Source organism: Pan troglodytes, chromosome 13 (genome assembly GCF_028858775.2).
Source record: "Pan troglodytes isolate AG18354 chromosome 13, NHGRI_mPanTro3-v2.0_pri, whole genome shotgun sequence".
Lineage (NCBI taxonomy): Eukaryota > Metazoa > Chordata > Mammalia > Primates > Hominidae > Pan > Pan troglodytes.
In genome coordinates this window covers 108,255,246-108,279,529 of record NC_072411.2, presented here as the reverse complement: position 1 = coordinate 108,279,529, position 24,284 = coordinate 108,255,246, and the positions used below count along the sequence as shown (strand labels likewise).

The 24,284-nt window shown below is 39.5% G+C and overlaps 2 protein-coding genes across 9 annotated transcripts in view; one reads left to right on the top strand and one right to left on the bottom strand.

Moving 5' to 3' along the window:
* The window catches only part of INO80D (INO80 complex subunit D), a 101,290-nt gene that overhangs the window by 51,597 nt on the left and 25,409 nt on the right, over nucleotides 1-24,284 (top strand). For all 8 annotated transcript variants that reach the window (XM_516046.7, XM_054680136.2, XM_063790661.1 and 5 more), the window contains 2 exons: nucleotides 15,077-15,301; nucleotides 23,545-23,654. In XM_516046.7, the coding sequence (XP_516046.3) occupies nucleotides 15,077-15,301; nucleotides 23,545-23,654 (335 nt within the window). The remainder of the gene's footprint in view (nucleotides 1-15,076; nucleotides 15,302-23,544; nucleotides 23,655-24,284) is intronic.
* LOC107973896 (large ribosomal subunit protein eL27-like) lies at nucleotides 2,529-2,942 on the bottom strand. Its single transcript, XM_054680138.1, has one exon. It carries the CDS (start codon nucleotides 2,940-2,942, stop codon nucleotides 2,529-2,531), a length of 414 nt encoding a protein of 137 aa, XP_054536113.1.

Here is a 24,284-nt window from a genome sequence, read left to right as displayed (position 1 = left end):
GTTGTCTGGCCACCAAATTTGTGCCTAAAGAATCTTTTTGTGAATTTTTTGGTAATGCAGGATTGTGCCATAAGGAATTTGTTTGTTTGTTTGTTTTGAGTCAGGGTCTTACCCTATCACCCAGGCGGGAGTGCAGTGGTGAGATCATAGTTCACTGCAGCCTTGACTTCCTGGGCTCAAGTGATCCTCCTGCCTCAGCCTCCTGAGTAGCTGGGACAACAGGTGCAGGCCACCATTTTAAATTTTTGTAGAGATAGGCTCTTACTATGTTGCCAATGCTGGTCTCAAACTCCTTGCTTCAAGGAGTCCTCCTGCGTTGACCTTCCGAAGTATTGGGATTACAGGCGTGAGCTGCTGTACCCAGCCCTAAAGGCTTTTTTTTTTTTTTTGAGACAAAGTCTCGCTCTGTCATACAAGCTGGAGTGCAATGGCACGATTTTGGCTCTGCAACCTCCGCCCCCCGAGTTCAAGTGATTCTCTAGCCTCAGCCTCCCGAGTAGCAGGATTACAGGCGCCAGCCACCACGCCTGGCTAATTTTTCTATTTTTAGTAGAGACAGGGTTTCACCATGTTGGCCAGGCTGGTCTCAAACTCCTGACCTCAGGTGATCCACCTGCCTCCGCCTCCCAAAGTGCTAGGATTACAGGCGTGAGCCACCTTTTAATATTGCTTTTGGTTTCTTTGATTCTCTTTATTGTTTTTAATTTCATTGCTTTGTGTTCTAATTCCCATTATTTCCTTCTGCTTGTTTTGAATGCAATTTGCTTGTCTTTTTGTAGTTTTTAAGGTGACAGCTTAAGTCAGTTGACTGAGATCTTTATTGTTTTCTAATATTGACTCTTCATGTTATACACTTCCCTCTAAACACTGGTTGTAGCTGTGTCCCACAAATTTTAATACATTTTCATTTTTATTCAGTTAAAAATATTTTTTTTTGAGACAAGGTTTCACTCTGTCATCCAGGCTGGAGTGCAGTGGCATGATTACAGCTCAACTGCAGCCTTGACCTCCTGGCTTAAGAGATCCACCCATGTCAGCTTCCTGAGTGACTGAGATCATAGGCGTGTGCTACCACACCTGGCTAATTTTAATTTTTTTATTTTCTTGTAAAGATGGGGTCCCAAACTCCTGGGCTCAAGTGATCCTCCCACCTTGGCCTCCCAAAGTGCTATGATTACAGACATGAGCCACCATGCCCAGCCCCAAAATACTTTGTAATATCTCTTTTGATTTCTTGTTTGATCTATGGGCTATTTAGAAATGATACTTAGTTTTTGAGTATTTTGGGGTTTCCCAGATACTGATTTCTAGTTTAATTCTGTGATCACAAACCACATTTGAATATAGTATTCTATAAATGTAAATTAGGTCAAGTTGGTTAATAGTGTTGTTCATGTCTTCTACATCTGTGGTGATGTTTGTCAACTTGTTATATCAATTACTGAGAAAAGGATCTTGAAATATCTCTTTGTAAATTTGATTATTTCTCCTTTTGGATCTGTCATTGTTTATTTCCCACACTTTGTATTTCTGTTATTAGATGCATAATTGTTTAAGATTGTTTTGATGAAGTGGCCTTTTATTATTATAAAATGGTCCTCTATATCCCAGTAACAGTGTTTGCTTTGAGATCTTTCCTTATGTGGCATTAACATAGCCACTCCATCGTTCTTTTGATTAGTGAAAGCTTGGTATCTTTTTCAGTCCTTTTGCTTCTAACCTATTTGCATCTTTATATTTAAAGTGAGTTTCTTTTTTTTTTTTTGAGACGGAGTCTCGCTCTGTCGCCCAGGCTGGAGTGCAGTGGCGCGATCTCGGCTCACTGCAAGCTCCGCCTCCCGGGTTCACGCCATTCTCCTGCCTCAGCCTCCCGAGTAGCTGGGACTACAGGCGCCCGCTACCACGCCCGGCTAATTTTTTGTATTTTTAGTAGAGACGGGGTTTCACCGTGTTAGCCAGGATGGTCTCGATCTCCTGACCTCGTGATCCGCCCGCCTCGGCCTCCCAAAGTGCTGGGATTACAGGCGTGAGCCACCGCGCCCGGCCTAAAGTGAGTTTCTTACTGGCAATGTATTACTGGGTCTTGCTTTTCTATCTCTTCTGACAATCTCTGCTTTTTATTTGGAGTATTTAGACAACTTAAATTTAATATGATTATTGATATTATTGGGTTTAAATTTACTGTCTTTTGTATTTGTCTCACCTCTTCTTTGTTCTTTTCTCCCTGTTTCATTATGGTTGTATTTTATCTCTTTTCATAGCTTATTAGCTGTACTCATATGCTTTGTTTTTGTAGTAGCTGTTGTAGGGTTTATATCATACATCTTTAATTACCACAGTCTACCTTCAAGTGTTAAACCACTTCACGCATAAGAACGTATAACAGTGTCCTTTCATTCCTACTCATTTCATTTATCTACTCTGACAGTGTCTGCTTTTTATTTGGAGTGTTTAGACCATTTGAATTTAATGTTATTATTTATATTACTGCATTTATTTATTTAATTTTTAAGATGGAAACAAAACGTCTAAAACTGTAGCTTCTGGAAGAACTGCTTGTTCTTGCCCATTTTGTATCTCTCTTTGAGCTTGACCTTGGCCTCCCATTGGGCCTTGTGTTTAAGAGCAGGATCTCTGAAGACATCCTTGTGGATGACAGTTTTGTGTAAGAGGATATCCACAGAGTGCGCTGTAGGCATAAGATGATTGTAGTTATAAACCTTCACAAAAGACTCGATCTTTGACCTCCTGGTAATCTTCTTTTTGCCCATGGCAGCTGTCACTTTGCGGGGATAGCGATCAATTCCAACCACGAGAGCTTGGATGTAGGGGCAGTCTGAGGTGCCATCATTAATGTTCTTTACGATGACAGCTTTGTGTTCAGCCAGAATACTGCTGGCCAGGACCAGCACCACTTTCCCAGGTTTCATGCACTTGCCCATTTTGACAGCAACCACCGAGGGCTACAACAAAAAGGAAGGAAGGCTATTATTGCATTTACATCTAACATGTTAGTTATTCTTTAAATGTTTTAGTATAATTCACTAGTGAAGCCATCTGGTCTTGGGCTTTTTTTTTTTTTTTTTTTTTTTTTTTGAGACAGAGTTGCACTCTGTCACCCAGGCTGGAGTGCAGTGGTGAGATTTAGGCTCACTAAACCTCCTGAGTTCAAGCAATTCTCCTGTGTCAGTTTCCTGAGTAGCTGGGATTACAGGCATGCACCACTACGCCTGGCTAATTTTTGTATTTTTAGTAGAAATGAGGTTTTACCATGTTGGCCAGGCTGGTCTTCAACTCCTGACCTCAAGTAATCTGCCTACCTTGGCCTCCCAAAGTGCTGGGATTACAGGTGTGAGTCACCGCGCCTGGGCCTGGGCCTGGGCTTTTTTTTGTGGGAAGTTTTGTGATTACTCTTGTCGTATGTTTATTCATGTTTTTTCTTGAGTTAGATTCAGAAGCTTGTGCCTCTCTAGGAACTTGTCCATTTTTTATCTAAGTTTTTGGCATACAGTTTTTAAAAATAACATTCCATTATAATATTTTTTCTTTCTTTCTTTCTTTTTTTTTTTTTTTTTTGGAGACAGAGTCTCACTCTGTTGCCCAGGCTGGAGTGTAGTGGTGCAATCTCGGCTCACTGCAACCTCCACCTCCTGGGTTCAAGTGATTCTTCTGCCTCAGCCTCCCGAGTAGCTGGGATTACAGGCATGCGCCACCACGCCCAGCTAATTTTGTATTTTTAGTAGAGAGGGGCTTTCTACATGTTGGTCAGGCTGGTCTCGAACTCCCAACCTCAGGTGATCCCCCACCTCAGCCTCCCAAAGTGCTGCAATTATAGGCGTGAGCCACTGCACCCAGCAAATAATTTTTTATTTGTAAGAGTTTATTTATTAAATAAAATTCTGGGACCATGCCACTAAGCCCAGAACCAAGAGCCTAAGCTATAGCAGGAACATCGTTTATATGTTTCTTTTTTGTTTTGTTTTTGAGATGGAGTTTCGTTTCGCTTTTGTTGCCCAGGCTGGAGTACAATGGCGCAATCTCGGCTCACCGCAATGTCTGCCTCCTGGGTTCAAGTGATTCTCTTGCCTCAGCCTCCCGAGTAGGTGGGATTACAGGCATGCGCCACCACGCCTGGCTAATTTCGTATTTTTAGTAGAGACGGGGTTTTTCCATGTTGGTCAGGATGGTCTTGAACTCCCGACCTCAGGTGATCTGCCCGCCTTGGCCTCCCAAAGTGCTGGGATTACTGGGGTGTGGTACCGCCCCCAGCCCCTTTATACCTTTCTTACACAACTTTTATATTCTATATGTCGTAAGTCCCACCTTCGGGGTCCTTGTAAGTATGAGTCTATCATTTAATGTGTTTTTTCTTTTTGTCACACAAAGTGGCTTACCTACTCATTTGCATGGTAATCTTTGGTTTTATAGGTTCTGGACTTACCCTGGAAACTCAAATTTAGCTACATTATCTTGTTGGGATGATACTTTATATCAGCAAGTACTCTGAAATCAGCCTACCTCCTCTCTTTTTTTCTCTGCTTCCAACTTAGCTTCAGTTTTGAGTTCATTTGTTTGTTTGTTTTCTGAGACAGGGTCTCACTCTGTCACCCAGGCTGGAGTGACCTTCCAGGCTCAAGCCATCCTGCAACCTCAGCCTCCCGAGTAGCTGGGATTACAGGAGTGTACCAGCACGCCTGGCTATATTTTTGCATTTTGTTGTAGAGATGGGTTTCACCATGTTGCCCAGGCCACTTTCGAACTCCTGGGTTTAAGCTATCCTCCCACCTGGGTCTCCCAAAGTGTTAGGATTACAAGCGTGAGCCACTGTGCCTGGCCCAAGTTTTTTCTATTTATTGTTTATTTACTTTTTGATGAGCAGTTAGGGGAAGAGATCTCCTCTACTTCCTACTGGGACCAACAATGCATTCATATATTTTACCTAGTATATTGTTGCTTTAGAATGGCAACAAGTTCTGTTAGAGTATCTAAACTACCATATGCTGTTAAGTGTTTCTTTTAAAAGTTTTATCAGGTACCTCTTTTTACCCTCAAGGTCAAAGAACACAATTTATTCATCTTTATACCACAAATATTCTAATACACAGATCAAAATAGAACAAAACAGATGACTAGTAATTTTATTTCCATATTATTTGTACACATTTATGGGGTACACATGCAGTTTTGTTATGCATAGGTTGTGTAGTGATCAAGTCAGGGCTTTTAGGGTACCAATCACATGAATGACATACATTGTGCCTATTAACCAATTTCTCATTATCCTCCGCTCTTCCACCCCCTCACCCTTCTGAGTCTTCATCGTCTATCACTCCATTCTCTACGTCTATGTGAACATGTTTTTTAGTACCCACTTATGAGTGAGAACATGTGATACTTGTCTTTCTGTGCCTGGCTTGTTTCACTTATAATAAGCCCCTAATTCTATACATGTTGCTGCAAAAGACATGATTTTATTCTTTTTTTATTTTGGCTAAATAGCATTCCATTATGTATACAGACAACACATTTTCTTTATCCATTTGTCCACTGATGGACACTTAGGTTGATTCCATTCTTTGTTATTCTGAATAGTGCTGTTATCAACATATGAGTGCCGGTATCATTTTGATACATTGACTTACTTTCCTTTAAGTAGATACCTGGTAATGGGATTGCTGGGTTGAATGGAAGTTCTATAGTTCTATTTTTACTTCTTTGAGAAATCTTTATACTGTTTTCCATAGAGGCTGTACTAATTACATTCCCACCAATAGTGTCTTTTTAATGATAGCCATTCTAACTGGGTTTACTTGTTATCTTTTTGTGAATGACTCCCAAATCTTTTACTCATGTCTAATGATTCTTTTGAGTTTGAACTGCTCGTTGGATATTTCTCATCATGTATTTGGTCAATACCTTAAATTCAGCATTTCTAAACTCATTATTTTTCAAAACTAAACTCATTATTTTTCTTAATATGTATGCCTCTTTCTGATTCTGCTGTTTTTATTAGAGGTATTACCATTTTGCTGTTTGGTTGTCTTAATAAAGTAAATTAAAATGAATTTCCCTTGGAGAAGTTCATGGCATGCCTTGAGATTATGGACAAGCCTGGAATCTTAGAATATCAAGTGTAGAATTTGCTGCTCTGTGTTTGGGTTATTAATAGCATTTTAGTAATTACAATATCTGTATTTATATTGTTACTTCACAGGTATCATTTCTTTCCTTTTTTGTAAACAACCTTGGGAGGTAGGCCAGGTGTATCTCTCATTTCACAGATATGGAAAGAAAGAAGGAAGGAAACAAACACATACTGAGAATGCACTAGGTGCCAGGTTTTGTCACTGCTAAATGAAGGGAAACTGGCCTTTCTCTTCTCAATTCTCTACTCTTCATCAGCAACCAGGTTTGAAATATTAATGTCATTGATCTTAGAAGTGGGAAGCATCCTGAAGATGTTCTAAATTATGTCCTTGCAAGGGATGGTCTGTGGACCTGTGTCAGTCTGCAAACTGCTTGTTACTGGTCTGTGATAAAATAAGTATGGAAATTATGAATAAGCTTTAGAAAATCGTATAATCATGTAATGTGCCTCAGCATCCAAGTGCGTCTTTCCACACTTAACTTGAGAAGCACTGATTTAGTCCTTCCATTCTGCAGTAATAGCATCTTTTTTATTTTTTCAGTTTTCCATAGGTTATTGGGGTACAGGTGGTATTTGGTTACATGAGTAAGCTCTTCAGTGGTGATTTGTGAGGTCAGTATTCACTGCACCCTATATGTAGTCTTTTATCCCTTGCTCCCCTTCCACCCTTCCCCCCAAGTCCCCAAAGTCCAGTGTATCTTGCTTATGCCTTTGGGTCCTCATAGCTTAGCTCCCACATATCAGTGAGAACATAGGATGTTTGGTTTTCCATTTCTGAGTTACTTCACTTAGAATAATAGTCTCCAATCTCATCCAGGTCACTGCAAATGCCATTAATTCATTCCTTTTTATGGCTGAGTAGTATTCCATCATATACCACAGTTTCTTTATCCACTCGTTGACTGATGGGCATTTGGGTTGGTTCCATGATTTTGCAGTTGCGAATTGTGCTACTATAAATGTGTGTGCAAGTATCTTTTTTGCATAATGACTTCTTTTCCTCTGGGTGGGTACCCGGTAGTGGGATTGCTGGGTCAAATGGTAATTCTACTTTTAGTTCTTTAAGGAATCTCCACACTGTTTTCCACAGTGACTGTACTAGTTTACATTCCCACCAGCAGTGTAGAAGTGTTCCCTGATCACCACATCCATGCCAACATCTACTGATTTTTGATTTTTTGATTATGGCCATTCTTGCAGGAGTAAGATGGTATTGCATTGTGGTTTTGATTTGCATTTCCCTGCAAATCAAATTTGCAATTAGTGATGTTGAGCATTTTTTCATATGTTTGTTGCCCATTTGTTTATCTTCTTTTGGGAATTGTCTATTCATGTCCATAGCCCACTTTTTATTGGGATTGTTTGTTTTCTTCTTACTGATTTGTCTGGGTTCGTTGTGGATTCTGGATATTAGTCGTTTGTCAGATGAATAGATTGTGAAGAGTTTCTCCCACTCTGTGGGTTGTCTGTTTACTCTGCTGACTGTTCCTTTTGCTGTGCAAAAGCTCTTTAGTTTAATTACGTCCCAGCTATTTATCTTTGTTTTTACTGCATTTGCTTTTGGGTTCTTGGTCATGAACTCCTTGCCTAAGCCAATGTCTAGGAGGGTTTTTCCAATATTAGAATTTTTATAGTTTCAGGTGTTAGATTTAAGTCCTTAATTGACCTTGAGTTGATTTTTGTATAAGGTGAGAGGATCCAGTTTCATTCTCCTACATGTGGCTAGCCAATTATCCCAGCACCATTTGTTGAAAGGGTGTTCTTTTTCCACTTTGTTTTTGTTTGCTTTGTCAAAGATTAGTTGGATGTAAGTATTTGAGTTTATTTCTGGGTTCTCTATTCTGTCCCGTTGGTCTATGTGCCCATTTTTATACCAATACCATGCTTTTTTGGTGACTGTGGCCTTATAGTATAGTTTGAAATCAGGTAGTGTGTTGCCTCCAGATTTGTTCTTTTTGCTTAGTCTTGTGTTGGCTATGTGGGTTGCTTTTTGGTTCCTTATGAATTTTAGAATTGTTTTTTCTAATTTTGTGAAGAATGAGGTGGTATTTTGATGGGGATTATGTTGAACTTGTAGATTACTTTTGGCAGTATGGTCATTTTCACAATATTGATTCTACCCGTCCATGAGCATGGGATGTGTTTCCATTTGTTCGTGTCATCCATGATTTCTTTCAGCAGTGTTTTGTAGTTTTCCTTGTAGAGGTCTTTCGCCTCCTTTGTTAGGTATATTCCTAAGTATTTTATTATTATTATTTTTCTTTTGCAGCTATTGTAAAAGGGATTGAGTTCTTGATTTGATTCTCCGCTTGGTTGCTGTTGGTGTATAGAAGAGCTACTGATTTGTGTATATTAACCTTGTATCCGGACACTTTGCTGAATTCTTTTATCAGTTCTAGGAGCTTTCTGGAGTCTTAATGGTTTTCAAGGGTAAACGATCAGATCATCAGCAAACAGTGACAGTTTGACTTCCTCTTTACTGATTTGGATGCCCTTTATTTCTTTCTCTTATCTAATTGCTCTGGCTAGGACTTCCAGTACTATGTTGAAGAGGAGTGGTGAGAGTGGGCATCCTTGTCTTGTTCCAGTTCTCAGAGGGAATGCTTTCACCTTTTCCCCATTCAGTATTATGTTGGCTGTGGGTTTGTTATAGATGGCTTTTATTATATTGAGGTATGTCCCTTGTATGCCAATTTTGCTGAAAGTTTTAATCATAAAGAGGTGCTGGATTTTGTCAAATGCTTTTTCTGCATCTATTGAGATGATCATGTGATTTTTATTTTTGATTCGTTTATGTGGTATATTGCATTTCTTGACTTGCTTATGTTAAACCATCTCTGCATCCCTGGTATGAAACCCACTTGATCATGGTGAATTATCTTTTTGATAAGTTGTTGGATTCAGTTAGGTAATATTTTGTTAAGGGTTTTACCATCTATGTTCATCAGGGATATCGGTCTGTGGTTTTCTTTTTTGGTTATGTCCTGGTTTTGGTATTAGGGTGATGCTGGCTTCATAGAATGAAGTAGGGAGGATTCCTTCTTTCTCTATCTTGTGGAATAGTGTCAAAAGGATTGGTATCAATTCTTCTTTGAATGTCTGGTAGAATTCTGCTGTGAATAAGTCTGGTCCTGGACTGATTTTTGTTGGTAATTTTTAAATTACCATTTCAATCATGCTGCTTGTTGTTGGTCTGTTCAGGGTATCTAATTCTTGATTTAAGCTAGGAGGGTTATATTTTTCCAGGAATTTATCCATTTATCCATCTCTTCTAGGTTTTCCAGTTTATGTACATAAAGGTGTTCATAGTAGCCTTGAATGATCTTTTGTATTTCAGTAGTATCAGTTGTAACATCTCCTGTTTTGTTTCTTATTGAGGTTATTTGGATTTTCTCTCTTCTTTTCTTGGTTAATCTTGCTAATGGCCTATCAATTGTATTTGTCTTTTCAAAGAACCAGCTTTTTGTTTCATTTATCTTTTGTATTTTTTTGTTTGTTTGTTTCAATTTCATTTAGTTCTACTCTGATATTGGTTATTTCCTTTCTTCTGCTGGGTTTGGGTTTAGTTTGTTCTTGTTTCTCTACTTCCTTGAGGTGTGACCTTAGAATGTCAGTTTGTGCTTTTTCAGTCTTTTTGATGTAGGCGTTTAGGGCTATGAACTTTCCTCTTAGCACTGCCTTTGCTGTATCCAAGAGGTTTTCATAGGTTGTGTCATTATTGTCATTCAATCTGAAGAATTTTTAATTTTCCATCTTGATTGTGTTTTTGACCCAAAGCTCTTTCAGGGGCAGGTTATTTAATTTCCATGTATTTGGATGGTTTTGAAGGTTTGTTTTGGAGTTGATTCCCAGTTTTATTCCACTGTAGTCTGAGAGATACTTGATATAATTTCAATTTTCCTAAATTTATTGAGGCTCGTTTTGTGGTCTAGCATATGGTCTATCTTGGAGAAAGTTCCATGCACTGTTGAATAGAGTGTTTATTCTGTGGTTGCTGGACAAGGCCTTTTACTATTATATAATATCCCTCTTTGTCTGTTTTAACTGCTGTTACTTTAAAGTTTGTTTTGTCTGATATAAGAATAGCTACCCCTACTTGCTTTTGGTGTCCATTTGCATGGAATGCCTTTTTCTGTGCCTTTATGTGAGTCCTTATATGTTAGGTGAGTCTCCTGAAGGCAGCAGATAGTTGGTTGGTGGGTTCTTATCCATTCTGTGGTTCTGTATCTTTTAAGTGGAGCATTTAGGTCATTTACATTCAATGTTAGTATTGAAATATGAGGTACCGTTGCTTTCATTGTGCTCTTTGTTGCCTGTGTACTTTTGTTTTTTGTTTCGCTTTCTAACTTGTATTTTTGTTTTATAGGTCCTGTATAATTTATGCTTTAAAAAGATTCTGTTTTGATGTGTTTCCAGGATTTGTTTCAAGATTTAGAGCTCCTTTTAGCAGTTCTTGTAGTGGTGGTTTGGTCATGGTGAATTCTCTCAGCATTTGTTTGTCTGAAAAACGACTGTATCTTTCCTTCATATATGATGCTTAGTTTTGCTTGATACAAAATTCTTGGCTGATAATTGTTTTGTTTAAGGAGGCTGAAGATAGGGCCCCAATCCCTTCTAGCTTGTAGGGTTTCTCTTGAGAAATCTGCTGTTAATCTCATAGGTTTTCTTTATAGGTTATCTGGTGCTTCTGTCTCACAGCTCTTAAGATTCTTTCCTTCGTCTTAACTTTGGATAACCTAATGACAATGTGTCTAGGCAAAGGCTTCCAGATCAATGGAGTTGTGTATTTAGGAGGATTATGGCTGCCTCTGCTGAATCACACAGGTTGTCAGAGAAGTGGGGGAAATCCGGCAATCATAGGCTTCACCCAGCTCCCACACAATCTGAGGGGCTGGTTTCACTCCCACCATGCCCCACCTAATAGCCCCAGTCTGTTTCCAGGCAGTGGGTGAGCAGGGCTTGAGAACTTGTCCCAGGCTACCTGCCTCCCAGCTGCAAAAGAGAGGGGCTTTGGTTCTTTCCCCACCTGTGGAGTCTGCACAGACGATTTGTGGCCTTCCCCACATTCTGGCCAGGAGGCTTCTCGCCAGGTTCAAATTGTTACAAAGTTCAGCTGGAGATTTCCTTCTCCCTGTGGCATTTTCCCCATGCCTCTGGCTGCCCTCCCGAAAGATCTCTGTGATGCCAGGCAGGAATGACCTGCTTGGGGACCCAGTGAGCTCCCAGAGCGTTTCCTGCTGCTTTCTCTACCCCTGTTATTTTGCTCAGCTCTCTAAATTGACTCAGCTCCAGGTAAGGTCAGAAACTTCTCCTGCAAACTAGACCTTCAGCTTCCCCAGCAGCGGTGTGTGTTCGAAACGGAGAATCGCCCTTTCCTACTTCCGCAGTTTGGGCACTCACGGTATTTGGAGTGTCTCCGGATCCTGCAGGAGCAGTCCACTTCCTTCGGAGGGTCTGTAGGTCCTCTCGGGATTCCTCGTTTGTTCTTGCAGTTGTTCTGGAGATAAAATTCACTATGCAAGCCTCTGCACTCTGCTCTGTCTGTCCGAGTTGGAGCTGCAATCCAGTCCTGTCTCTCATCGGCCATGATGATCACTCCACTATTTTAAGCCAGTCCTAGGGGTAAAGTGCCATCTGGGGCACCCGCAAGTGCTGCGCAGCACAGGAGGCAGGCAGGGCCATGCAGCAGTGGCGGTGCTGTCCTAAGAGTGGGACTGGAGCCAGGGGACACTGAGGTGGTGATAGCGGTGGCAGGGGCGCAGGTGCATCTTTTAAAAATAACAGTTTTGGCAACTGATTATCGACCCAAGCTTTACCTTCCCTTTAAGATCTGCCTTTCCTCTCCATTTCCTTTTTCTATGAATGAGACTTCTATTTTCCTAGTTATGCATATTCTAAGTCATTGAGTCCTTGACTTTCTAATCCTTCATATTGAGTCACCAAAGTGAGTTAGTTCACTTATGATAATGGCCCTTATGTCTTTTTTTTTTCTTTTTTTTTTCGAGATGGAGTCTTGCTCTGTCACCCAGGCTGGAGTGCACTGGCGTGATCTTGGCTCACTGCAACCTCTGCCTCCTGGGTTCAAGTGATTCTCCTGCCTCAGCCTCCCAAGTAGCTGGGACTACAGGGATGCACCACCATACCAAGCTATTTTTTTTTGTATTTTTAGTTCCTTGTTTTATACATGATGTTACTGTCCTTCCCATTCTTTGTTGGTGGAAACTGCTGCCTGCTTATTGTCCCTTCTCTGGTCCTTGCCAGCTGACAAAGCTTGTTTTTATACATGCAGATTGCCTCATGCTCTCCAGTCCTGCGCCTTCCATCCTAGCATGGATCCTTGTTATCTCTTTGCTGGAGATTTACAGTAATTTTTTAACTGCCTTCTTCTCTCTCTTTTTCTGTTTATTTTATATCTGCTGCTGACTGTAATCATTGTCATGGCACACCTCTGTTACTGTATTTTCTTAACAGTTACAAAGCTTAGCAGTTAGGAGTGCAAAATTTAAAAAATTACAAGTCTTCTGCTTTACCTGTGGAATAAAGGTTAAACTCTTTAATTTGACATTTAAGTCTAGAAAGCTAACCTTACCTATCATTATTCCCTTACAGACCCCTTACCTTAGCCACACCAAGCTACTTACATTCTTGCTGTTCACCATCCTGTCTATCTCTGTGTCTTGTGTGTCTTGGCTTACGTGTTGTATTTGTGTGAGGTCCTCTTTCTTCAGGGTTCATTTCTGCTGTCACCTCCTCTGCAAAGCCTTTCTTTACTTCCAGCAGTCTTTTTTTTTTTTTTTTTGGAGACAAAGTCTTGCTCTGTCACCCAGGATGGAGTGCACTGCTGTGGTCTCAGTTTCCTGCAACCTCCACCTCCCAGGTTCAAATGATTCTCCTGCCTCAGTCTCCTGAGTGACTGGGATTACAGGAATACACCACTACACCTGAGTACTTTTTGTATTTTTAGTAGAGACAGGGTTTTGCGTTGTTGGTCAAACTCTTGACCTCAGGTGATCTGCCCACCTTGGCCTCCCAAAATTGCAGGGATTACAGATGTGAGCCATCGTACCCAGGCCTTCCAGCTGTCTTTCCAGTGAACTTCAGTAACACCTTACCCTGACCTCTGTTGTGGTACTTTACTGTTTTCTGTCTTGTGTGAAAGATATTTATCACACTTGCTAGCTCTACGAGAACTCCCAAGTGTAGACCTGCTGTCAGAGGTCAGTGAAAAATTCAAAATGAAGAATCCTGGGCCCTATACCATGGAGATTCTGGTTCAGTAGATTTGGGGTAGTTCGTAGGAGTCTGAAACTTTTAAGTGCTCACAGATTTTTCTGATTTGTGGTCAGATATTTGAATCATTGGCCTTTTTGCCCCACTGTTTTTGTTACTGTTTTTATTCTTTTTTGAATTGTTTTAACTTTTTGGGAAGTGTTTATCTTGTCCAAATTGCATTGCAAACTCTTTGAAATGTTGGTCTCTCTTCTGTAGTGCTGAGCATAATAGATACACAGTGAATGTTGAATGTTGAATAAACGAAAAGATTGAAGTAAAGTCCTTCAATTTGTAGATCTGTAGTAAAAAGTATACTGACGAGAATGTGCTTCTTAGGAGAGGTACTAAGTAGAAGTTTATAGAGTAGCCTGTTATAGACTATGCTGAAGGAAAGAAGAATAATATCACTTAAGAGAAACCCAGCAATGAATAGTAGAAGATTAGTAAGAGAATATATAGTCCATGGTGTCACATGTGTGGTATTTACTTATGATAGCAGAGAAAGAAGCTAAAATAACAGGTCAGTTTTCAAGTCCAGTGTGCATTATTCCTAACGGTAAAAAGTAAGATCACATTTGTTCCATAAAAAAGTGGCCTTTTAAACCTTGCTGGTGGTAGCCATTGCTAAAAAGGCACTCTTTCTTGTTGAGCTTAGATGCTCCTTCAGCATCACTTCCACATCGCATTTCAGCCAGGACACCAATTAATCACATTATTAGCATGTGATGGAAAATCCTTTATGTAATCCCTGACTTATCAAATGCTGTTTAGGATACTTCCATAGTTAAAAAAATACATGGTAGAAGGCCGGGCTCGGTGGCTCATGCCTGTAATCCCAGCACTTTGGGAGGCCGAGACAGGTGGATGACAAGGTCAGGAGATCGAGACCATCCTAGCTAACATGGTGAAACCCCGTCTCTATTAAAAATACAAAAAAATTAGCCAGGCGTGGTGGCAGACACCTGTAGTCCCAGCTACTCATGAGGCTGAGGCAGGAGAATGGCGTGAACCCAGGAGACGGAGCTTGCAGTGAGCCGAGATCGCATCACTGCACTCCAGCCTGGGCGACAGAGTGAGACTCTGTCTCCAAAAAAAAAAAACAAAAAACAAAACAAAAATACATGATAGAATTAATGCGATCCCTACAACCAAATTTCTTTAGGTGGTTAGCAAGAAAAAGGTGGTTAAAAACCAGAATGGTTAAAAGGGCAGCTCTTAGATAATAAACTGTTAGAATTCGCTGCCCTATTTCTGGTATGACCTATCTTTTATGAAATTATGCTATGTGTTTCCTCATAACTGTCATGTCATTTACTCAGACTTTTTAGTAAGTAAAGGTAAAGAAATGAATTTTTTTCCTCAAGGGTCTCTAGTCACTTAAAATTTAGAAGACACTGGTATATTAAGTGTCTACTGATGCCATGCTAAGAAGGCTGTTTCTGAAAACACTGGATTAACTCTGTCCTTACTGTTGAAATACTGTACTTAGTTCAGCTCTATTGGAATTCTCTTACTCTAATTGTGTGAAGTATGTGCTCACATGCCACAAAAGTTTTAAACCTGTGCATTCAGCTACACTTCCTAATTCTCATTTACCCTGTCTAAAATGAGCCTAATGTGTAATCAGTTTTTCCTTTCTCTCCCTGCACTTTCCAGGTCAGATGATGATGATGCGGAGAGTAGGAGCTCCAGGGTGACCCAACTTTGCACTTACTTTCAGCAGAAATATAAGCACCTCTGCCGCCTGGAGCGGGCAGAATCTCGTCAAAAGAAATGCCGGCATACGTTTAGGAAAGCTTTGCTGCAGGCGGCCAGTAAAGAACCAGAATGCACTGGTCAGTTAATACAAGAACTGCGGAGAGCTGCATGCAGTCGAACCAGGTTAGAGCCACAGCAACCTATTCTTAAGGGACTCATCTCAGTTTGCTTTCTTTATTTTGTGAGAGGATAGTTGAGGCACAGTGGGAGATGACCACTAAGTTCCAAACGTTTAAGCATTATGTTTTGGTTTTCTTGCTTTGTTAAAGTGCTACAGGTGGCAAAATAATACTGCCATGAGCTAACAGTAAAATTAAACCATTACTAAAATTTTGCTGAAGTTTGATTAGAATTTATTCATTGAAGATTTGAGAATGTTACCTGGCTTTAAAAAAAATAGAATGCTTAGAAATTTCATGTTATTTAAAAGTAACATTTATAGATTTTTAACTACAAAAGTAGTATTTTATGTTTATTTACTTGTGTTATTTTAGTTTCTTTTCAGTGTTGGTTTTCGTTTTTTTGTTTTTAGAGACAGGGTCTTGCTCTGTCGCCCAGGCTGGAGTGCAGTGGTGTGATCATAGATCACTGCAGCCTCAAACTCCTGGGCTCAAATGACCCTCCCACCTCAGCCTCCTGAGTAGCTGGGACCATAGGCATGTGAAACCATACCCAGCTAATTAAAAAAAATTTTTTTTGTAGAGGTGAGGGTCTCGCTGTATTGCCCAAGCTGGTCTCAAACTCCTGGCCTGAAGCGATCCTCCCACCTTTACCTCCCAAAGTGTTGGGATTAGAGGTGTTAGCCACTGTAGCTGGCCTTTTCAGTGTGTTTTCTATTAATATTTACATTACCTCACAGATTATTTGTGCAAGTATTTTATTACATTGAATTTTTTTTAAGAAAAAAATTCCTTCTGTTTATAATGCAGATACTTGTTTATTGTGGAAAATTTAAAAAATACACAAATGAGAAGGGAAAAATCTTCCTGTTGCCATTCATGAGAGAGAGAATGAGCACTGTTAACATTTTGATTCTGTTTCCTTCTAGTCTTTCTCTCTCTGTGTGTGTGCGCGCGTGTGTGCGTGCGTAAATTTTCCAGTGAGCCATGTGTTTATATTAAAAAGCAAAATTGAAATCATGTTATCTGTATTATTTTCATTTATTTCCATAAATGCTCTTTTCCTTTTATCACTGAATTATGACCACTTTCTCATGAGATTAATTCTTAATTATTAATTAATGACATTCTCATGACAATAATTTGAGTTTTCTAGTTTTCCCTCAAAAGTATACCATAGCCATTTCCCTATGTTCTTCAAGATTCTTTTGAAAACAGGATTTATAATGTTTACATAATATTCCATTCGTGAAAATCTGTATATCAGAAATGTAGAGTTATCTGATATTTTAGAAATTTGGCATATTACCATTTTGGTGGTAATGGTGAAAACCTTAGTACAGTTAAACCTTTGTTTATACCTATAAAATTTTTAAAAAATACAAAGTTATATTTTCTAAACTGATTATGGAATTCTGTTATATATATAAATATAAAATATCTGTTATATATAATATATATAATATCTGTTGTGTATATATAAATACATATTTAACACAATTTTGTTTTTTATATATATTTTAATTATGGCTATTTTTCTTTTTTTTAATTTTTTTTTGAGACGGAGCCTTGCCCTGTCACCCAGGCTGGAGTGAAGTGGCACGATCTTGGCTCATGGCAACCTCCGCCTCCCTGGTTCAAGCAATTCTTCTGTCTCAGCCTCCCAGGTAGCTGGGATTACAGGCGCCTGCCATCATGCCAAGCCAATTTTTGTATTTTTAGTAAAGATGGGGTTTCACCATGTTGGCCAGGCTGGTCTTGAACTCCTGACCTCAGGTGATCTGCCCATCTCGGCCTCCCAAAGTCCTGGGATCACAGGCATGAGCCACTGCCCCTGCCTGGTTATTACTTTTAACTGAAATACACATTTAAAGCACTAAATTGAATTTTAAAATTTCAAAACATGGCTGGGTGCAGTGGCTCACACCTGTAATCCCAGCACTTTGGTAGGCTGAGGTGGGTAGATCACTTGAGGTCACAAATTCGAGATTAGCCTGGACAACGTGATGAGACCCCATCTCTACTAAAAAATACAAAAATTAGCCAGGTGTGGTGGCGTGCACCTGTAGTCCTAGCTACTAGGAACGTTGAGGTGGGAGGATGGCTTTAGCCTGGGAGTAGGAGGTTGCAGTGAGCAGAGATCACACCATTGTGCTCCAGCCTGGGCGACAGAGTGGGACTGCCTTCCAAAAAAAAAAATTTCAAAACATTATCTTACTTTAAGGAAATAGAGTTCAAATTCTGATTCTTTTTGTTGTCGTTCAGACAAGGTCTCAGTCTGTCGCCCAGGCTGGAATTCAGTGGCGTAATCACGGGTCACTACAGCCTCAGCCTCCTGATAGAAGGCCAGCTTCTTTATTGAGTTTATTATTTATTATTTCACACATTTAAAAAATTTCTCTTCCTTTAAGGCTAGTCAAGTGAAGCAGTGGGAGTGGAGAAGGAGCAAAGAAATCTGTAACTAACTGGTTGTGATAAATTACTTGTAAAACCACTGCATATGGACCAGCCTATTTCACACTTTTTAGTTATTTTATATATATATATATATTTTTTTTTTTTTTTTTGAGATGGAGTTTCACTCTTCTTGTGTAGGCTGGAGTGCAATGGTGCGATCTCGGCTCACTACAACCTCTGCCTCCCGGGTTCAAGCAATTCTCCTGCCTCAGCCTCCTGAGTAGCTTGGACTACAGGCGCCCGCCACCAAGCCCGGCTAATTTTTGTATTTTTAGTAGAAATGGAGTTTTGCCATGTTGGCCAGCCTGGTCTGGAATTCCTGACCTCAGGTGATCCACCCACCTTGGCCTCCCAAAGTGCTGGGATTACAGGTGTGAGCTACCATGCGTGGCCAGTTATTATATTTTCATATGACAACTTTTAGTATATATATAGAGAAAAAATTTAGGAATTTATGTACCAGAATATCTCTAGGTGGTGGGATTATTGATAAAATGAAAAAATTCTTAGTTTGTACAGTCTCATTTTTATGTAATGATCATAAGACACTTGAGGGAAAAAAACGGTTTTAAAACAAAGTGTCGGCCGGGTGCGATGGCTCATGCCTGTAATCCCAGCATGATTTGGGAGGCCGAGGTGGGCGGATCATGAGGTCAGGAGTTCGAGACCAGCCTGGCCAACATAGTGAAGCCTTGTCTCTACTAAAAACACAAAAATTAGCTGGGTGTGGTGGTGGGCACCTGTAGTCCCAGCTACTCAGGAGACTGAGGCAGGAGAATTGCTTGAACCCAGGAGGCAGAGGTTGCAGTGAGCCGAGATTGTGCCACTGCATTCCAGACTAGGCGACAGAGTGAGACTCCGTCTCAAACAAAAAAAAGATAAATAAATAAAACAAAGTGTTAAAATATAGTCTTTATTTTGTAGCTGTTGGTCATATTACTTATATACCTGTTTTTTGATATTTTATTTTAGTGTTGTGTATTTTGCTTTTCATTTGTTGTAATAAAGTGACCTAATTTTCAGTTGCATATCTCACATGGATGCACTGTGCCCTTAAGAGTTTTCTAGAAGTAGAACAGGTTAGAGTTGTTTGAAGTATCTAATATACCATATGTAATGGCTGCAGCCTACTCTTCCCTTACACCCAAATCACCTTGCCTGACTCCTAGACCTCTCAGTCCTCTGGATCTAGTATCTGTTCTAGAACATCCTTCAGGTCTCAGCTTACTCAGAGACTTATGTTCTTAGAGATACATTCCCTGATTCCCTGGACTATGTTAGGTTCCCTCTACTGTGTATGCCTACTGTGCTCTGTACTCTGTTTCACTGTACAATTTTATACCTATATTAAGTCTGTCTCTCATGCTAGACAGTAATTTCCATGAGAACAGGAAAAAGTTTGTTCCTAAATCTCCAGTATTGATGAACGAGTGAACAGAATTGAGTAAATGAAGGTCTGTTCTCTATTTGTTGAAGGAATTTACTCAGTTTGACACAGGTTATAAAATAATGATAACTAACATTTATATGATATAATGCTTTCAAGTGTATACTTTTAGTAGAATTGTCCAGCATGAACCAATTTGTATGTAAATGTATATGCTGAGTCCAATATATTATTCTGATCTTGTCAAAGATGTAAAAGACTATACAATGAGTTTGGGAAAATTTGGTATTTGTGTGGAAAACTGTATATATCTACGATTCTTAACTGGTTGTTTTCAGAACATCTTCCTAACTGACATCAGTGATATTTAAAAAACATTAATGATAACTGCCACAACAAACAAACAGCAAGATGGACCCTGTTATAGTTTTCAGATTGATTTGATGATATTCAGTTGTGTCACCCATGATTAGTGAAACGTTTATGGCCCAGTGCATCGCTGATAATCATGTAACAATGTATCATAATCATTCTTTGGTGATTGGCAACTTTTTTTTTTTTTTTTTTTTTTTAAGATGAGTCTCACTCTGTTGCCCAGGCTGGAGTGTGGTGACACAGTCTTGGCTCACCACAACCTCCACCTCCTGGGTTCAAGCAGTTCTTCTCCCTCAGCCTCCCAAGTAGCTGGGACTACAGGCACGCGCCACTATGCCCGGCTAATTTTTTGTATTTTTAGTGGAGACGGGGTTTCACTATGTTGGCTAGGCTGGTCATGAACTCCTGACCTCGTGATCTGCCTCCCCCGGCCTCCCAAAGTGGTAGGATTACAGGCATGAGCCACTGCACCCGGCCGGCAGCTTTTTATATTACATTATATTCTAGGTTCACAAAAGTCAACTTTTAGTTGCATGCTGCCCTCTATTTGATATTTTTGGTATTAAAGTCCTAGTTTCAAAAAAAGATACATAAAAGTTTGACATTACATATTTTAGAAATTAAAAGTTTAATGGCTACCTTCTAATGTGGACCCTTTATTAATTTTTTAGTTTTTTGAGATGGAGTGTCACTCTTGTTGCCCAGGCTGGAGTGCAATGGCGCTGTCTTGGCTCCCTGCAAGCTCTGCCTCCCGGATTCAAGTGGTTCTCCTGCCTCAACCTCCCAAGTAGCTGGGATTACAGGCACCCTTTACCACGTCTGGCTAATTGTTTTGTATTTTTTGTAGAGACAGGATTTCACCATGTTGGCCAAGCTGGTCTCGAACTCCTGACCTCAGGTACTCTGCCTGCCTTGGCCTCCCAAAGTGCTGGGATTACAAACATGAGCCACTGCGCCCGGCCTGGATCCTTTAAAATACAGTTCGTTGGCCAGGCATGGTGGCTGGGTGTGGTGGCATGTGCCTGTAGTCTCAGCTACTTGGGAGGCTGCTGTGGGAGAATTGCTTGAACCCGGGAGGCAGAACTTGCAGTGAGCTGAGATTGCACCATTGCACTCCAGCCTGGGTGACAGAGGGAGACTCCTTCTCAATAAAATAAAATATAGTTTGTATACAAGCTAAATAATGTTAGTCTTTCCTATCAAATAACTTTGTCGTATTTATTGATGAGTAAGTGGAATAAGCCATTGAAAGAGCTTCAAATATGTGAACCCAAATTAAGTATCTTGCAGCCCACAATCATACAGTGACTAATGTTTGTATGGAAACATCATTATTTATGGGGGATGCAATAGGGCATGTCAAAGGGAATCCTGTAGTAGATTTTTTAAATATGAAAAACATGAAAAAGTTTTGGTAATTCCCTTTGTTTGTTGGGCTTATTTGGATAATAAAATATATCTAACATTACATCAAGCATTTTCACATTAATTTATTTTTATTTTTATTTTTTTGAGACAGAGTTCTGCTCTGTTGCCCAGGCTGGAGTGCAATGGTGTGATCTCGGCTCACTGCAACCTCCACCTCCTGGGTTCAAGTGATTCTCCTACCTCAGCCTTCCGAGTAGCTGGGATTACAGGTGCCGCCACCATGCCCAGCTAATTTTTTTTGTATTTTTAGTAGAGATGAGGTTTCACTGTGTTGGCCAGGCTGGTCTTGAACTCCTGACCTTGTGATCCGCCTGCCTCAGCCTCCCAAAGTGCTGGGATTACTGGGTGAGCCACTGTGTCTGGCCATTTTTACCTTAATTTGTCCATGGGGTTATTGAAACAAGGCAATTTAAAAAAATGAAACCAATAGTTATTTTGTAAGTTTAGAATAAAGAAAATCAGGGAATGTATTGTACACTAGTCTTTGAAGATAGCTGAGCGGTTTATTAGAGTGTTTAATGAAAATTATCCATTCAGGCAGGGTGTGGTGGCTCATGCCAGTAATCCCAGCACTTTGGGAGGCTGAGGCAGGTGGATCACCTGAGGTCAGGAGTTCAAGACCAGCCCAGCCAACATGGTGAAACCGCGTCTCTACTAAAAATATAAAAAATTAACAAGGCATGGTGGCAGGTGCCTGTAATCCCAGCTACTTGGGAGGCTGAGGCAGGGGAATCACCTGAACCCGGGCGGTAAGGGTTGCAGTGAGTTGAGATCGCACCATTGCACTCCAGCCTGGGCAACAAGCAATACTCCGTCTCAAAATAAAAAAAGAGAAGTATCCCTTTAATATGGAGACCTTTCTATTTAAATCTAGACCAAGAGAATTTGAGCTTAGCTGCCAGAATAGTAAAGGTTTATTTATTTGAAATTATATATTCCTTTTATAGGGCTAAATTTAATGTAAACAACTTTTTAAAGAAACAATGGATAAACTATTAGGAATAAACTGTTTAGTTCTGTGATGATCCACTTCCCTATTCTTATAATCGTGACAAATCTTGTAGACATCTTAGTTAAGGCAGGTTTTAAGGCAACACCATGGACATATAAACAGGGTTTACAGTTTATATGAAATTAATAACTATGGTAGAAGTATTTATATTTTGTGTAAATTCATATGTAATTTAGATTCTGTGTGGCCTTACCTAATTAGTGTCAATAATTCCATTGAAACCCTGAGAAAGATACTAGAAACAAACAACTCAAAAGGTTTTTTGTTTGTGATATCTGACTTGAACTCAGTACGTTAAGTAGATTTTTTTCCTCATACTCAGACTTGTAAAGGCCTAATGGTTTGTGATGCTTTATAGAGTCACGTAGATGGGATAGGTTTTGTACTTGTAAGAATTGTCTTTTTTCTTTTTCTTTTTCTTTTTTTTAATAGAGATGGGGATCTCCCTATGTTGCCCAGACTGGTCACAAACTCCTGGGCTCAAGCGATCCTTTTTGATTTTGGGAGCCCTCCTCTGCCTCCCAAAGTGCTGGGATTACAGTCATGAACCACTGCACCTGGCCCACTTCTAAGAATTTAAATGTTATTTATTTGTGTTTTTATATGTTTGTGTAAAGAAACTGGAAGGATCTGCAAACTAATAAAATGAATACGTATTATAGAGGGAGTCGGGGCTGGCAAATTAGGGGGCAAGGGCAAGAAGTCGATTCTTCACTGCCTAGCATTCTTTAATTTTTTTATGGATCCATGTGAATGCACTGCTTATTCATAAGATTTTAAATGAGTTAAAATATTTAAACATTAAGTGTACAAAGTGGAGATAAAATTTAAATAATGAAACATGGATTGCACATATAATAGAAAGTTTAAAAAATAGATCTAAAGTGAGTTGACTTTGGAGGATAAAAGCCACTCAGCCATTTCTGCATATCAGTATCCTCTTCCCCATGTATGAGATGAAGATTTTTTTGCAGATTTATGGGTTTAGTAGCATGAGGCAATCAATTCCTAATGGTGGCGATAATCATAGTCATGACTAACAACCACTGACTGTTTACTGTGTAATACTATATACTGTATATAAGTGGTTTAGATGTGCTTAATCCTTTTATGCTCCCAACAACCCTGCCAGCTCAAGGTACCTTATTGTCTCTACTTTACAGGTGAGAAAACTGGGGCTTAAATGAGGCTGAGCAACATGCCCATAGTCACACAGCTAGTAAGAGGGAGAGCTGAGATTCAAAACCAGGTCCATCTGATTCTTCTCTCATGTTCTTCATCACTTTTCTCTACTGTCTCTTTGTGAAGAAAAGGGAAATAAAACATCACTTAAAAAAAAAAAAACAGACATACTTGAAACATATTGTGATGTAATTATCAGCTTTGAATGTCAGAAGATTAGGGAAATAACACAATTGGTAATTGTAATACCGTCTTTCTTTAAATCACATTTGCATTTTATTTAGTGACTGTAGATGTTATATATATTATAATGAGAGTGTTACAGAGTTGTGACATCATGTTGAAAAATTACCCTGGATTCTTAAAGCATTAAAAAAAAATTAATTCTGTGTTTTTCTTTCCTTAGCATAAGCCGGACCAAGCTGAGGGAGGTGGAACCAGCAGCATGCAGTGGAACCGTGAAGGGTGAACAGTGCGCTAACAAAGCCCTTCCATTCACCAGACATTGTTTCCAACGTATCCTTTCAACTAAATGGAATGTGCATTGAAAAAGTACTACCTAATTTGGGGCTGTATATTTCATTTTTAATTCAAGTGAATGACTTTTGAAACCATAACTGTTTAATGTTTAAAATAATTTTATCGAACATAATTTTCATGATGTCCTCTGAATAATTTTTCTTGTTTTACTCAAAAATCACAAAAAATAAGCAAAATTGATAGCAAATAGCAGGTTCCTCCAGTGTCTGTCACTTAATTATATTTTGTTAATAGAATTCTGGTCCCTCAGGTGGTTCCTAGTAGCTTGTAAGAAGGAGCTATAACACTCATTAATGGAAAAAATCAAATCACATTATTTAAAATCTGTTTTTAGTCTTCTAAGACAGTTACACAGTTTTACAGAACTTTTTCCTGTAAGATTAGTTTACTCTTTTTAATGAGTACAGTGCTGATTTGAAATGAATGAAAGGTAACAAACATCACTGCCTAGGAAAGAAGATCTCTTTTAAAGTATACTTGAAGAAAACCTATGTTAAAGAGCTTTAGGTTGGTGATGAAATCTTATTGCTGTGACTTTTATTGAGTATTTAAAATCAGGTAGCATGTAAAAATAGCAGCAATTACTTATCTTTACCATCTATTTAA